Source organism: Mchenga conophoros, linkage group LG13 (genome assembly GCF_057382185.1).
Source record: "Mchenga conophoros isolate Kocher_MC1m ecotype Shallow Benthic linkage group LG13, M_conophoros_male_GT1.1, whole genome shotgun sequence".
NCBI classification, from domain to species: Eukaryota; Metazoa; Chordata; class Actinopteri; order Cichliformes; family Cichlidae; genus Mchenga; species Mchenga conophoros.
In genome coordinates, this window is record NC_140538.1 from 22,634,934 (window position 1) to 22,652,776 (window position 17,843).

At 39.9% G+C, this 17,843-nt stretch overlaps 1 protein-coding gene across 1 annotated transcript in view; it reads right to left on the reverse strand.

Moving 5' to 3' along the window:
• macrod2 (mono-ADP ribosylhydrolase 2) overlaps positions 1 to 17,843 on the reverse strand; it is a 413,397-nt gene that overhangs the window by 117,950 nt on the left and 277,604 nt on the right. Inside the window, exon 6 of the mRNA XM_085297273.1 lies at positions 9,487 to 9,608. Within this exon, the coding sequence (XP_085153399.1) occupies positions 9,487 to 9,608 (122 nt within the window). The remainder of the gene's footprint in view (positions 1 to 9,486; positions 9,609 to 17,843) is intronic.

Here is a 17,843-nt window from a genome sequence, read left to right on the forward strand (position 1 = left end):
CTAAACCGGGTATATATGTGTGGGGTAATAGCACTGTAATTAACAAAATATGCAGGAGAACATAAACACTGGCTTGTCTGCCTATGCGCACAATTATTCCCCTGCTCAAGCCTGCAGGTGGAAGGCTGCGGATCTGATAACAAAATGATGAGTGGGCAAGACTTTGTCCCTGTGTATGTTTGTGGATAAATCAACGATTTTGCATAGAGCGTCCTGATATTCTCATAAGCTAGAATAAATATGGTCTGGACAAATGGTCATCTAATCATGTTTTGTTCCAAGTTTGCTTTCGCCAAATCGAACATCAATGAGCACAATATGTACGCAGCTGATAGGCAGTATAATCTAAATTTCTGACTGTATAGCCAGGATGAAGATATGTAGTTATTCATATCTAAAATGCACAAAACACTACAGAGACTCCCAAGGCTTCCAGTACCTGTCAGCTCTCTATGTTAAGCATTCTCTTTGATAAAACACATGGGAACCGATGCATAAACAAAGAGTGGTGCTTAGTATATTTTAGCTTCTAAATTTTAAGCATGTTTTATGGGAGGGGGAAATGCATGTATTGAAAAGGAGCCAGCAGTATGATATTAAGATTTAAGTCGCTGTATGTGCTCAACAAGACATGACTCACTAAAAAGTAAGTAAAATAAAATATCAGAGCCTAATTAAGTCAGAAAGGAGGAAATATCAACGACAAGATGAAGTTTAAGAGGATTGAAAGGCACTATCTCTTTTTCCAAAGGGGATTTAAGAGGATCAAAGGGGTGGCTTTGTTTTCTTCTTCTTCCTCCTCTCTCTCATTTTTAAACAAACCAATTACTCTCATTAATAAACCAATTACTACACAGTCTGCTTGTCATTTCAATTTCTGTGTTCCTGTGATATATATTTTTACAGTACTTCTAAAATGCAAAACCAACTTTGAGCTATGGACTTCCCAGTTGCACACCATACAATGAAGGGTGGAATAATCAGGAAAACCCTTCATCAGACTACTAACGTGATGTTCATACAGTGCATAATGCTGTGTCTTGAGATACTGATCCAGTATAAAAGAAACTCACAGAACAATAAACTTTTGCAACATCCATATTAACCTGATATGCTATCTGTTTTTTTTTGCCTTGAAAAGATGCCATGTGTAGTGAAATAAATGTCCCCAATGTGCCGATCCAGGGCTAGAGAGACCTTGTAGTCCAACCAAACACGTCTGTAAGTCCAGAGACTATGATTGAAGGATAATTGGGTGCAAGCTTGTTGAAATGGAACCCTGTGATAGACCAGGAAATTCCAGTTTCATGGACACGGCTCTGGCAAGGTCACAACTGGGTTCGACACCTGGCTTCATAAACGCCCCAAATGAAAACACCTCGAGGGAGCGTTTTGAGGCTAACTAGATTCAACACTAGAGTAAAGCTGGCTTTCACACCCGTGCTAAAGCTACTAACATTGCTAATAGATCACATGTTCACAATGATCTTGTGTTTTTTTAATTAAAAAAAAAGCATTTTAAATGCTGTGCTTTAAAAGATTAGATATTCTCAGTGCCCTACATGGAAAAAGCAAACAAAAAAAACATGAAATGTATTTTCTGATACAGACTCGTGTTAAAAGTCTTGGCTTTTAGGTTTAAGTGCATCCATCTGCGAGTGCTAAATTGAAACTGTTCCTATGCATATCACGATCACAGATGCACCATCTGGATGTCTGGATTGGTGGTAAAAGATTAGCTGCTGATTTGCACATGATACAAAAGGTTTTCTGTGATTCTTCCTTTGTGTACTCTGTTTGAACAGACTCGCCCACAGGCATCGTCTCAAATTGAAATCATAAATTGTATTGAGTATTTCTCATTTATCTATTTGCTGGCAATCAATTGCCATGGGATCAAACTGTCGGCCACACAACTTGTGGAGTACCCGCTCTACCACCCGAGCCATGACTGAATAAACCCAGGGGACACTTTTGCATCTGTAACAAGATGACCAGGAGTGTTAGAGGCGTCTCTGTTTTCACACACACACACGGCACAGGCGTTGCTGGCTGGACTGATTCGGCATGGTAATTATCTATAATGATGTAAACAAGAAGTCATTCCACTCAGTTTGCTGCCGATGAACACCAATCTGTTGCAGTATCCATGAGACTGCTGGGATTTACTCAGTTGAAGCGTAACTGTCAGGCTATGAGAAAAGCCTTCGTATGTACAATAATGTATCTCACATCCCTCCTCCATGCTCAGTTCCTTTGATCAAAGAAGAAGCATTTATCAGATGGTGGCGGAAATGTTTGATGACACAGGTATTTCAGACTCGAGCACGACTCGAAACAGATGGGAGCCTACTGGTGGAAAAACAAGCTTTGAGCAAGGACCAGAACATTTTTGTCTGTACTGGTTCAGGCTGAGGAGATTTCAAAGCAAACAAATGCCACCGTCCACGTATCGTCTGTTCGAGAGTTTTTCTTTTGTCACAAACAATGTGATTCAAACGAAGCCTCCTTCAGGCAAATGACTTGTGAGTTTCTTTGAAAATCAGCATTGTTCCAAATGGCCCGTTCCAAAACTGCGCTTTAGCTGAACGAGACACTGCTAATCAGACCTAATTATCGCTATTATTCTGTTGGGTTGATCTCTAAGCTCGTAGCCTGTTTAAACTCTCTGCATTCTCTGAAAGTCAAAGCACAGGTAAGGAGCGACTCACTTTCTCATTCCTGTTGTGAAGCGGCGACAAAGGTAGACAGAAATGCCTTTTGTTCCCCTGCATTGCCCACATTCTTCAGGTATGTTTAATTAATGCATGCTTATTGTGGTGTTCGTTCTCATGGCGTCTGGTGGGAACGACATCTGTTCAATCAACAACTTCCTCTGACAGTCCCTCAGTTGGGAGCGAGCTGTCGCTTCTATTCTCAGATGGTACCACAGAGAGATGTGAGCTTCATAGAAATTCAGGAGACTCCTCACAGTCAGGTATAGCAGAAGAGAAAAAGATGAAGTAAAACTAGCCTGAGAGCTGAGTGGGTCTTATACTACTTGACTATGCTTTAGTACTTAAATTATGGGAAGCACTTTTATTATTGTCAGGGAATATTAACATATCATGCAATTGCTGCCATTTTCCTCATAGAACAACTAGATGGAGTAGCCTTTAGTGGAAGACAGAGCTTAGTGTGATTGATGTGGGCTCACTCTGCTTGTAATCAAGACACTAGCATGTTCGTATCAGCCCTCTGCACATAGACACTCTGGAGATTACCTCTTCTATACCCATCAGCTGTGATTGCCCCTCTCAAGGTGTGCAGAAATGTCACATTTTACATATCCTAACATTTCACCTCACATAAAGTTCTGAAGTTTTCCCCGAGTGAAGGGCTGTCACGGGAAGGTGATACGGCGGGGCTTTGACTTCTCCTTGCACCTGAAGCTCCTCCTTCCCCCTGTGGTTGACTCCTTCTGTATTAGGTTGCTCAGGTAATTGGGGTTCCAGTGGTCATTAACTCCGACTAGGTGGCATACCACGGCAACCACTATCACTATAATTGGATCTAATTGGCCCAGTGTTGCCAATGATTTGGATCAGACAAATAGAAATGACTAATTTAAATGTCGGTGTGACCTTTTGAAAGCTTCAGACTAATTAACTTTTGTCGATGCAAGCAGGTAATGTAGTGTATGTGGAAGTGTGCTCCTAGCAATGATTGGTTACAGAAGGGGCCTGTGTTATAATCACATACTGTGTCTAATTTAAGAACAACACCCTATAAATTCAGTGCACTACAGTTTCTCCATAAAGCCTTGGTGTCTCGATTTATTCTAGATTTTTCATTGCACTAATACGGATTTTAAAAAGCTATATTGCTCACATATTAACAAAACAAACCAAAGCCTAGCTGAAAAATAAAGCACAGTGTCTGCACAGATGAGTATAATAATCACAACTGGAAAGCTAAATTTACAAAAATAAATTTCTGCTGACATCGAGAAAATGAAAATGGACTGCAAATATGTCTCGCTGTGGACCAAAAAATATTTACATGTCATTAAAAAATTATTTCAAGATGTGATTAAAAACGTCTGGGACTTGTTCCATAAAAATCATTAAAAAACATCTTATTTCAATTTGGTCAATGTCCCTTTTAGGGCCCACTTCTCATGTACCTCTGGACTTCAGCACGACTGCTATTTTTGGATCACTCCACTGAAGTCTTAATCTGGCCCTTTGCGCTTGTGCTGCTGCAGTGTGCTAAGGATCTTTTCCATGGTATCAAAACAGTAACCCTTCGTGGCAATTTTAACTTTGGGAACATGGATGAACATTTGGATGCTCTCACCCAGAGGAACGGCACAAAGCAAAGCAAAAAAAAAAGACAAGCTAGCTCCTGGTGGCAACTTTGACTGCACTAATAATTTAAAAACAATAGAGTCCTGATGAGGTCACGGTCTCATCATCAGACATTATCCTGCATACAAAAGTCAATCTGAAAAGGAGATTTTTGTTTGAGTTGTGCACATTTTACATTCATAGTGAAACTGCAGAAAGGCTAGCAATCTAAAAATATCTGTAATGCTAAAAATGCGCGAGGAGATAATCTTGAAGGGCAAACTTTTTATTACACCTAATAAATTATATGAACCAATCATATACATCCAGTATACATATCCACCAATTACACATATGAGTGGACTGGTCTGCAATACATTTAAGTGCAGTAGATTTTTACTGCAAAGTAAAGTAATAAAGTTGTACAACAAAAAAGGTACCGTTTGTTAGTCACACAGTTACTATGTATCTCTATGAAATATATGGGGGTTTATATTTATAACTACAATAACATTAACTAAATGCAATACCAGGTGATGAAGGTACAAAAACAACTATATTTTGCAAGCAGATAAGCAGGAAACATCTTAAAAAACAGAAAGAGGAGAGAAGTACACAGAGGAATGGTTTGTGCGTGACCTGCTCAGTACATAAATGAAAATTAATTAATCACTTGGGAAGTGGGTACACCAAAATGGAAAAGGATGAAGTACAAAGTCGTTAAGTTTGATATGGCAATATTTAGACACATAAATAAGAACAAAGACCCTCTAGTGCACTTAAACGCAGTAGTAAAAAACACATTTTCAATATCACGGGTGACCCACATTAAGAAAGATGGAACAGTAAATGTTATTTACTGCATATTTTATATCATTCTTGAGAGCCGATAGGATGCTGTTAAAACTCGAAGACCAAAACAGAACATAAGTCAAGGTTAAATTCAACTTCTCACACAAATCCCAGAGTGTCTCTATCTTGACGCCACCTTGGGGGCAAGTTCACTATAATACAAGGGTTTGTTTTGTCACTGTCATGTCAAACACATTATCCAGTAGGAGCTATCAGCTGTCATCTTCTAGCCGAGTGTGCATGTTTATAAGATATTGTTTGTGGGAATGCATTTTGGGAACGCTCTCGGGCAAAATGAATGAAAGCTAATGCTCCTAGCAGCCTTGGAAAAAGCCCACAGAGAAAGGGGGGGAGCTAATCCTATCATTCTACACCATTCATCTGCAATCCACTTGGCTTTCAGCATTTTCCTCAACGGGCAATTTGTGGCTTCCCTGCTGGATCTCCTCGAAGCCTGTGTGTTATGACTGCTAAACACTTCCAGGCCGCATGGGAGTCAGAGAGGAGGCCACTAAATACAGTCTGCGACCCTGTCACTGTCCGCACTGGCAGCTGCCAACCCACAATATGCTGCCAGAAATAGCTTAATGACAAACAGTTTCACAAGCCATCAAACTGTGGCCCGTCAAAGTCAAATTGTGAACAAAAAAGAGGCACGCAATAGCCACAAAATCACTAGTCAACAAGTAAAACGCTCCCTCTATCTCATGTACCATGACATAAAATCTTAGTTCTAATATCTTGACAAGATACTCTCCGAAAGGATAATACAAATAAAGACTTGGGTATTTTTTATGTTAAAAGTCATACTGTAGTATAAGTGGTTAATATAGTTTCTGAGCTTGAATCTGAATGACTTCCAGATGGTGGCGTCTCCCTCCATATCTCTTTCTGCCTGATAGACGCTATACTTGCTTCCAGGGAAGAATCTGAGCAGCTGTCCATGACTAACTATAATGGGGGACCTGTATTACCGTCTCCTCAGTTCAGGCTTTTCAGCTCTTTGGAGACAAGCCCCCATATGCATGTAAAGCACACACACTCCCAAGTGTATTAATAAAATATACATGTACACAGGTGAATGACTTTACTTTTATCAAGTAATGAAAACCTTAACTTGAAGAAATACCCTTTGAGTTATGAACTTCATTAGCAAGTTTCTTGGCTGCAAAAGAACTGCATGTCCTATGATTTGTTAGGACCTCTGCACACAGACACATTACAGGAAATCTTTATTTGTCTGATTTCCTTTAGGAAAAACCTTTTCATATATCACAGAAACCTTTATCAGAGCCATCTAGAATATTCTTGCTGTAAAAGGGCAGTTAGTGTTATTATCACTTATTACTACATAACTACAATCAATCTTTAAACAAGTCCAATATTTCCTCTTTGGGTCTTCACCTGAGTCTCCTTTGGAAACAACAACATAGTGTAGTGTAACAAGCAATGAGCAGAGGAGGGGGCTGTTTGACAACATGCTGCTCAATAGTCCAGAGCTGCAACTTTCCTGCAAAGCTCCCATAGCTCCCCTGTGTGTTGCTGGAACGCTGGCATCCTGGCTGTGGGCTATGGTCAGTCAGAGCCCAGGGAGCTGTGACAGCCTGCTGCTCTTTCAGCCGCAGAAAAAAAAGCAAAAAAAAAAAAAAAAAAGCACTGAAGCATAAGAGTCCTCTAGGCAGAGAAGAAATGAGCAAAGATGCTGCAGTAACACAGGCACACTCACATATGCCTGAGGATGACGCACGTAAAAGGCAAAGTTTATGTGTGCACAAACACATGCTATCACTATCCTGCGTGCACTGCAGTCAAATGATTTGGAAAAACACGCTTCAACGGCACATCGTCCAGTCTGCTATTTATCCAGAGAACAAGACAAAATGCAAAATCGGTCAAGCGGTAAAAGTATTCTACTGTATATCCTACAAGTGTTGCAGGACATTTAACCCATACAAATATTACGCTGAAAATTTACCCCCAAAAAATCAGAAACATTTCTGCAACCCATCCAGGAACTGCCTGAGGTTTTCTAAAAGTCATACCTTGATCTTCCTCACTTCCATTCCAGCAGAGCTGCAAATCAGCCCAGCACAGTGTAGGAGAAGGAATGCTCTTCTATCTAATTTCTAACCACTGGAATACTAGTAAGCACGCACTCACGCACTGAGCTGCCCTAAGGTAAAGGAAGTGCATTTTCAGTCCTGAAATTTAGTGGTACTCTCTGTAAACTCCCCATCTTGACATGCTACATGCACAAGAAGTTTCTGATATGATGACTGTGGTAGCCATACCGTTGTGGAGCCCGAAGGGTGGCTTTGAGCTCAAAGAAATGGGGATTAGCAACCAATCGGTTCTCCTTTCATGCTCAAGTTTATCTTGTGTTAAGCTTTGTTTTGACTCCTATTCCTGTGTAATGCCCTGGAATCCCCTTTAGGGAGGCAGCCATCTACGATTCCCTGTTGTCCTGCCTTCCTTTGCCCACTTTACAGACCCACTTGGCAGCGGGCCTGTCGTCAGTGGGATCTCTCAAACAGCAAACCTCATAGTGAGACCCTTTCAGAGAGGCTGAAATGAGCTTAGAGCTGAACAGCTAACCAGAAACTTAGACACATTGTGTTATGCACCAAGAGCCTGTGAGATAGTCGGTTAACAAAGAATTAGCAGAGAACCCTTTCAGCCTCTCTTCAAGTGTGTCTTGCATATCAAGGCAAGCTGGACTAAAACTAAATCAGGGCCACAGCCTTGCTTGAAGAAAGAAACAGCTATTTCCTTTTCGGTTTGGTAAAAAAGGCTGTCTATTGTCCTTGCAGCAAGGAGAGACCAAATGGACTGTGGCTAAGATAATGTAATGTTCATCCTACAAGGCCAGCCAATCACAGAAAACCACTGTTTTCACTGAAGGCCTGCTCAACTCACAACAGCTGTGTAAATATATTAGACAGAATCCTGCCTGCTCCTAGTAAAAACAGAAACTCTGTTTCTTATAAATATATGGATTATTGTATAAATAAATCAAGAGATAGACCTAATCTAAATAAATCTTTGGAATGTGCAAAAAAACAAGGATTTTGTGGTTTGTGGATGAAAGCACGTAAGCAAGGTGGTGGGTTCCCGTGAAGAGGCCCGAGATGCCAAGTGATTTTGCCGAGGTGCTCCCTTTGCCAGTGAGTTCTTGAGCAGAACACAGTGTAATTGCGTAATATGCTAATGCAATGTCACGCTTGTGACTCATCTTTAGTGGATGTAACTATTTGAGAAGTTGCAGAATACTTGCCGCTCATTCTCATACAACCTCGAAGCAGCAAAACCCAACTACTTCAGACATTTGGCTTCACAATCCATTTAATTGCAACATAGAGGTGTCTGTTGCACTCACAATAAGTCATCTATAGAGCAGGAATTTGTCAACATCGTCTTTAATGAAACCGGCACTCATGTATGTCTCATTTTTCTTCCATCGATTGACTTCTGATGAGGCTGCAGGATAGTACACTGACACAGAAAGTGGGATTTGTGGATATTTGGTGTGACACTGTTTTGTTTACCCTCTGTGGGCAGGGCAAATCCATATATCACACAGCCCAGCCTGAAACATACAGTCCGCGCATGGCTAGAAGCTTAGATAGTGTGTGAATGATCATCTGCCAGCTGTGGATTGTGTGGGCATTGTCTCATCTAAAGCCCTTATGATTCAGTCGCATGCACCGTACCCATTGTTCTTCTGCTGTTTTAAAGAAGAAAATTCAGCTTGAAGAGGTGGCACAGATGTGTCCAAGAAACATCACAAATTACTTCTTGGTGCGGGAGACTTAATTTCTTGAAAACAAAAATGACACATCACAAATCTACACCAAAGCCTTTGTGGAATTTGAGAAAGGGCAGAGTTTTTTAACCTTAAAGTGGGTTGCCAAACAAAAAAAAAGAAAAATAACAGCGTGGTTATTCACAGTCGTAAAATAGAGAGGTGGGTACAAAGGCCTGCCTTTCATTTAATCACAACCCAAAGTAGTCTACATGAAAAGCCTTCATTTGACAAACATGAAACATTACCATTTTGTTGTGTTCTCTGTTGCTTTTGTTTAAATAAAGAAGATTAAGGCTTTTCAGAACTGTATCTAAAATGAAAGATGCTAAATCCTTTTGTTCCCGTACCTTTTCCAAATTTCCAAAATTTTCAAACACAGCTTTTCTCACTGAAGGCTTACTCGCTGTTAAACAAAAACACCAAAAGCATATAATTTGTGTGTTTTAAACTGCTCTGAACAGAGTCCAGTTTTTCCTCAGCCTGGCAGTGCACTGTACTCACCACAGTCTTCAAGTCATGCTCCTTCATCAGGTCGAGGGAGTTCTGGTAGCAGGAGGTGAGGTCATTAGTCTCTGTAGGGCCCACATGACCTCTGGCCACCGGCCCCACGGTGTGGATCACATCTGTCGGAACAGGACAAACACAAGCTCGTTTGTAAGTAAGCACGGCCTACTTTTAGCAAGGATAAATGTTTGAAGCTCTGTGGTGGTAAGTGGAAGGCTATAAAAACAATCTGCAAAATCATCAGCAAAATACACAACGTGGGAAAGTTTGTCTTCACAATGAGACAATGAAGAAGGCAAGATGAACCTGCTACCTAAGTGAGTGCATTTATTTAGTAAATGAAGCAGCAGCTTAGATAGAAAATCAATTACAAGATTCTTTTATGCTATCCACTCAAATATTCATATCTCTCCCTGTACTCTCTTTCCCTTCGCATAGTAATGTCTTTACCTGTCAATCACTGGTCTCCTTGTCTGGCCTGGCCAGACCGAAGAATGCAACTTCTTAAATGAATCATAGGCGCGATGACAGGAAAGCAGAAAAGAATCGACTCGGTGACTTGACAGAAACATAATCTTCTGCATTCTGCGTGGCTACCCTTGGCCTTCTCAATGTTGGACAGGCCAGGTCAGCATCAATATACAGGATGTTACTCTGCAACGCCCACATAGCATACCGGGTAGATCACAAAGACTAACTACGAAGAAAAATAATTTATGCAAAAAACAAAAGTCTGCAACAAAAATGATTATATACATGATGACTCACCAAAAGTCATGATGCCATTCTTCTGTTTATTCAAACCCAGACAGTACTAATATTTCACTATATCCAGCAGTGCGGGCCAGTAAATCTTCATTTTTAAGCAAATTAAATATAGATCATTTCTGACCCTTGGATTTGTAATTTAATGCAGCAAATTCTCATTACTAAAATATTAAACCCTCTCGAAGGACTTAGACCCAGAGCTGGTTCATGTAAGAACTTGCAAATAAATCGCAGTGCAGCCAGCGTTTTCTTATGTTTTCTTACATGCGACCTCAATTATTTGATATGAAACACTCAGCCTCATTTTCCTGCTGAATAAATATCAGCTACATTCCTAATCTACTCTGCCATAAATAATTTTTGGATAAAATTTGATTCTTGGTTCACTCTCAAAGCACATTGTTAAACCACAGCTCATAAAGGAGCATTTTTACAACAGAAGGTTGTAAAGTTATGACATGCATATATTTATGGGGCATATTCATGGGATGGGAGTCATCACCCTGGCAAGTTAGCATAAAGGAAAACGTTTTGGTTTTCCCCCCTAAAGGTGTGGTTATGGTTGTGAAAAGATCTACAGCAGTGGTTCTCAGACATTTTTCTGGCACGGGCCACTGCAGAAGCCAGGGAAAAAGTTCACAGCCTACACCACACAAGTTTGAGAACCACTGGTTTACTGTAACCCAAACTCCTATTTTTTTACTAAATACTGAAGAAAAAAGACTGAACTAAAAGAAAGTAAACAGCGGCTAACGAGTAGAATATGTCAGAAAATACCAGAAAGGATATGAACCCCAGACGGAAAGTGCAGCATATCAGTCACACCGCCCACAACACGACTTTCAAGTCACAATTTGTTGAGATGAAAGCAAAGAGTAGCTATTACACATTTTAGTGTGACAATCATTAATACTTCATGATAATAAAAAGCAGGGACCTTTATCATCAAGAAGAGTTTTCTAATGTTGCTTAAGGGGTAATATTTAGTTTTTGGGAGAGGTCCGAAACAAGGGGCCAGGTTGATCCCAATGCTAAACCGAGGTTGTGTTGTAATGAGAATAGAACTGTCTGAACTATTCCCTTTTTCCAGAATTGCAGACTGAAAATTGCATAGCACAATGTGGTTATAATGGGACACGTGGTAAGTTGTTTTTCGTGCATAATTCATGAAGTTCACTACAAGAACGGCCACATGCCAATTATAGTGTGGGCAAGCGCCAAAAACCAGACTACTGGTGAATTCATGAAAATTTAAGCAGTTCTTATTTCATCAGTATGGATGCCTCCACTTGTATCCTCAACTCTTCCACATCAAATAAATATTTATACAACTGTGTTTCTGTAAGGTGAAAGACATGTTTCCCTTTGTGACTAAGGAGGGTTATTACAGGAAGGACAGTTTGTTACGGTAGAGCTCAGAGAGACTCTGGCAGCTACTTCACCGTCTCAGTAAACTTCAACACAAATGACCTTTCTACCCCCGATTTATAACGACCGGAATGCTCCATTCAAAGGAAAACCCAGTATTTCTTTAAATTCAAGGAAATCCAAGAATTAAATCCAAGTATTTGCAACAAGGTGATAAACTCCGTCAAGCTAATATCACTAAAAATATAGGCTCGTGACTCAACATCATACTTTTTTAAAGGCTTTTGAGTGCACAGTGGGGGTGTGAAGTCAATCCTTCTGCACAGACTCGCTGACGTACAAAAGAACTATGTCAACAACAAAAACAAATATAACCTTGTTAGTATGGTGTTTTAGCTATGGACAGCTTAACCTTGCTTAAAAGACAGAAGTCTCTCTTAGCATAAAAAGTTATTTTTCTAATGCTTTTGAATGATGTTTTTCCAACAACCTAAATTGCACACAGATGCTCTTCGCAATAAGAGCTTGAAAAGCTCTGACGGGTCATTATTAACATTCTTCATCATTTTGCCTTTTCTCTCCTGGTAAAACCCTCAGCTTTTATCATCAACTGCACCCATTAGCTTACAAACGCATCAGTGTTTTTCCTTTTTCCCCTTTGTAAGAATACTGACACATGTAGACCATTCTCTCAGTGCTGCCTTTCTTCAAGAGGCAAATAAATTTCTATCTTTACAGGTCTGAAAAGATTTCTGGTGATTGTCTTGCGCCGGTTGGGCTTAATTGTGGAGATATACAAATACAGGCCATTTTACCATAACAAGCATGGAAAACAGAGTTAAATGTTTTCATGAAGCACATTTAAAGGTTGCTTTCTTTATACTAGACAAGCCAGCAGAGTTTAATCTATGAGCATACAGAAAGTCTTTAGAAATTTCACAGATGTCTTCTTTAGCTTTCTCACTCATACAACAACAAAACCCATGCACACGCTTTTGCCTTCAGCTTCCATTTTCAGCAAAGATTATTTTTTTTCTTTTTGGCAAATTTTTGATCGACTGGATTTGTTCATCTTGGTCTTGATGGTTGCTCGGGGCTATAATGTCAGTGACATGATTGCACCAGCAAAGATTGATGACTGCCATTCAAACTTCGTACTCTCTCCCCATGAGACTAAAGACTCCTCAAAGAAAAACAAAAGCAATCCCAAGGTTTGTTCCTTTTCCCGTGAGACTCAAAGAATATTTATGCGTTAAACCTGCGGTCGCTGGACAGCATTAAATACCACAACCGGACCTCAAGATCTGATCTGTTGTTCTGTGATGATAATACTGGGTTATATTATTTTTTGTTGTTTTTCCTCAAGCATAAACAATTTACTTGATGTTTATCTTGTCTATTATGATTACTCAGTGTGGGCAGGTTTACTCCAAAATGCCTAACCATTAATTCTAAGTGGGTGTCTTGATTGCTGAAACTGGTAAGTCCTCCACTATAAATTAAGGAAACATGTCACATTATGTTGCTTGTTGTACTGCAGATGTGGCACAATTATCATACATTTCCCCCCAGTCAGTTCTTAGCAGTCAATAAAAAACAGAAGTGAAATGGGAAAACGCACAGCAAGCCAATAGAGTAGAAAAAGAAAAGTTCTACTTAAGAAAAAATAAAAAGTTGCTGCTGGTCTTTTTGTTGTCGTTAAAGCCCAATCGACACTGAAAATTACAACAAAAATGCATTATTGGATAAAATAATAATAATTTCTGCCTGAATAACCTGAGAAATTGTCCTGTGATTCCCATTTTCCTTTGCAAGGGAGATGCGTATGTTCATTCAACAGCAAAAGACTCCAGGGAACATCGCAGCAAGTATAAAGGTGAAGATGCTGTTAAATGTTTATGCACTAGACACAAACTAGCCATCCGACAGACTGAAAATGATCCTCGTTTCAACCAAAATGATCATGAATTTAGAAAATGACTGTGCTGTTGGCAGGATGACAGTGCCCTTATCTATAAGGTGTGGGGGGAGTCACTGAATGGTTTGATAAGAAACTGATGTGAAGTATTTTATATCACAAAACAGCCGTCACAGTTGCCATCTCTCAGTCCAGTTGAACACCCAAGGGAGGATTTGGTCAGACAGCGCTCTCCACTATCATCCTTAAAAGACCAAGAATTAGAAGAAAGGTGTTTCTGCCCCCAAAGCGCACTCGCAGAGACACGCTACTGTTCTTGTACCATGTGATGTCCCAGTTAAGACAATGTTGTTGCTTTTTTGTCTTTCCCCTCTGTAATTTGTTACCTGTCCATATAAAAGCTCGCTGCGTCCACATTCTGTTCTCTCCTCTTCTAGGCCATCATGTATTATAGATAATAGTGCACTACACAAATCTATAGGAAACCATAAGAAGGTAAATGTAATGCAGTCTATATTTAGTTCATGCAGACCTTCAAATGTCAGATGTACTTTCACATATTCCGGTGAAATGCACTCTGTGCATAGTGCGTCTGCGTTACACATGGCAACTCGAAACGTCGACTCAGTATTGGCATTATTGATAGTGTTCATAGAATTCAGCTATTTGAGATCCTCAGATCAGGGGCAAAAACATAAAAGAATTAAAAAAAAATAAATCCTGAGATGAAGACATCCCTTGTGGCGAGATATTTCTGTTATCGGAGAACGACTGGACACAAAATGACCCCCGAACACACCAAATGTAGCGAATGTGTAAGAACATGTTAGACAAGCCCACTAAAGCGCTCCTCGGCTCTCCCAGAGCTCAGGAATAACTACCAAGGGGACATGCTCACTTCAAAGACGCCACTTTCTTAGCAACTACAAAATCTTTTGAAAAATCTAGACTTCATTTAGAAGTGAAGTACCATGTTATTTCAGAGAGCGACCAGCACTCCACAGCCTAATCAATCTTTCATTTTTATATGCCACGTACCATCCCAGATAATAACTGTTCCAAAAGGCTAAAAAATATTTGAACACATTTACTGTAGCATGGCTTCTTCTTCTTCTGAGTAATCTGATTCTTGGCAACAGAACGGGAGATGCAAACCTGCGTGCGTCATCCTGACACTGCACAAGGACATAGCAGTCTTATATATAGCCCATTATTTCCAAAAGATCATTTACACTTTATATTTTATTAAAATTGTACAAAGAAAAGATGAAAACTTATGACTAATAAGTTATTGTTTGCTGTTTTAGAATGAGCAGGATAAACTGCTGGTAGAAAATCCCACCACTAGGTTAAACAGGATTGGGTATAAAATGAGCATCAAAGAGATGCTGAGTAATAGAGAACTAAAGATATGCAGAGCTTTGCTGCTCTGAAAGACACAGTTAACATTTTCAGGATCATTTTTCTTCAACATAAAATTGTATGAAGTTGGGGATCATCATATGTGCCCACAATAGAGGAATTCAAGAAAATCTATGTATGCAAGTGTGGGGTTGACAACTACTACTGAACGGCCATGCTGTTTGAGATTTCAGGGATCAGTTACATGTTTCAGCAAGACAGTTACACAGCAGAAACAGCATGGCTCACTAGTAGTAAGAGCTTGTAGTCCAGACTTGTCACCTGCTGAAAACACTCGGTGTACCGAGAAACGGCACATATGACAAAGGAGGATGTGAACTGTTGAGCAGCTGAAATGCTGAATCATGCAAGGCTATTGAAAAAAATCACATTAAAAAATGAGTGCAGTTTGCCCCCTAAATTCCCAGACAATTACAGGATGCTGTTAAAAGAAAGCGTGATGCAACACAGTGGTAAACGTGCCTAAACTGTCCCGGCTTTGTTGACGCATGTTGCTGGAGTCAAATACAAAACGAGCATATTTTTCCACAAAGAACATAAAACCCCTGTAAACACTGGGATTGTGTTGTCTTTGTTCATTTCGTAGTTAAACACGGGGTTTAATCACTTGCAAATCGATGCATTTTGTTTACATGTTGCAGCTTCCTGAAGTCTTTAAACAGGGGTGCAGCTCTATTATGATCCACAAGCAAAAGACAGTAATCAAACCACTTTGTGTTGCCTGTTGGCAATTATCTTCCACACTTAAGAATCAACAAAGCACATAATGACTTACAGTCCATTAGGAAATTCAGCCAAAACTGCAGTCGCTATTTTTATGTGCTAAGTCATATGTTATATGGAGAGTGAATTGTAGTCTTATTAGTTTGTATGATCCTTGCTAATAGAATTAAGTGTCTCTATAAAGTTTATGACTGATGCCTAAAACTAGTGACTGTGTTTTATGTGTGGTACTCATGATTTCACTGCACTGGCTAAGCTGTCTTCAATTCAAGTCAGAGGTAGCTCACTCACTAACTGTTCTCCATTAGGGCAGATAACAGTATCATTGCTATGTCATTTAAATGTATTGATTTATATATTTCTTACAAATATGTCGGGCGATCGTGGCTCAAGAGTTGGGAGTTCGCCTTGTAATTGGAAGGTTGCCGGTTCGAGCCCCGGCTCGGACAGTGTCGGTCGTTGTGTCCTTGGGCAAGACACTTCACCTACCACCTACTGGTGATGGCCAGAGGGGCCGATGGCGCAATATGGCAACCTTGCCTCTGTCAGCCTGCCCCAGGGCAGCTGTGGCTACAACTGTAGCTGCCTTCACCAGTGTGTAAATGTGAGAGTGAATGAATAGTGGAATTATAAAGTGCTTTGAGGGGTCCCGAAAAGCGCTATATAAATGCAATCTATTATTATTATGACAACATTTATCACAAATAAAGCTGTATTGTGCGTCAACTGGAAGTCTCCTTTTATAAGACAGTGAAAACTTTACAGAAATACTTCAGGGTGAATTGAAGAAAAAATGATCAATAAAGTAAAGAAACAGTCAACTGCAATATGTCGTCTGTCTGCCATTAACATTGATTTTTCTCTTTTTTAAATTTCCCACCAAAAAACCTAAACAGAGCAAGGAAGTTGTTGAAAGGGAGGTTCAGCAGTGATTTCATGGGGTAGAAATCTGTTAGCATCTGTCGCTCTTTGACAAATCTATCAAAGCGGGTCATTTCCTTTTTACTGGTTGATGAAAAAACACAAGAAGTCACATCAGTGTGGACATATCTGTTCATAATGTTTAGCTTTTTTCTTTATTCTTATATAAGGAGCTAGGTATCTTGTTTATGTGCTTTATTCTATTTATTTGTTCTGAATAAACTTGCCATTTAAAAAGCCCACTTACTTTAATTGTTGATTACATGACTTATTAGTAATTGTAACATTAATAGGAGATAATACTAATAATCCCAGTAATATTGTGATAACATACACTACACAAATGCTCTATAATTTCATGGTCTTGGCAAACCAATCAGAACGAAGCAATGATACTCCAACTTTCTTTCCAGCTCTTTCATGCTTGTATTAATTAAACACTGCTTCCACATGATAGCAAGTACGTGCCAGTCACTGTGAGCAGAGAGGATTCATCCATCTTTTGTCAGTCATGAGGCTCTTTTCAATGTGCTCAATGTCCCATGAAAAAAAAAAAAAAAAGCAGGTAGCATCTCACACTTCCTATTCCACAGTCTCTCAAAGTAACTCGCTGTCAGCAAGCCAGCCTAATCCACTGTGTGAGTGTACCATGGGGGTTTTGCAGGCGAAGCTCCACCCACTACATAGCTTTAAAAAACAGAGTGAACGACGTGTTTTTTTGTTTGAATTTAGACATAAACTCTAGCACTCTGTGTGTACACACAGTGCACATGTGTTGAGGTAGAAACACACAACGGAGCTCTTGCCACTTACAGTAAGACCGGCGAGTGTGCCTCTGTGACGGCTCAATGTTAATAGAATTCAACATTAATCAAGTGATTGTATTTGTATTTCTCCTCTTAACATACTGTAGCGCTGAGGCAAATAGCCATGGCAGTAAGAGAGTACCTGTTCAGATAAAGATCGAATTTCCTTCCAGTAAAACTGTAATGTATACAGTAGTTGCCAGGCATTGCCACTCAAACTCTAATTCCATAATACCCACAAGAGTGACCACATTTCCAGAAATTAAGTGTATTTTGGCATGATTGCTAGCCTAAACCCTCTCAGCATGCACACAGCTGTCCCACGTTGCTCGCTAAGGATTACTAAATGAAGTGTGTACACCCACTCGGACATGGAACTGGTGTTGTCATGGTGACAGAGTGCAGAGCGATCCCCTAATGCTTGCTGA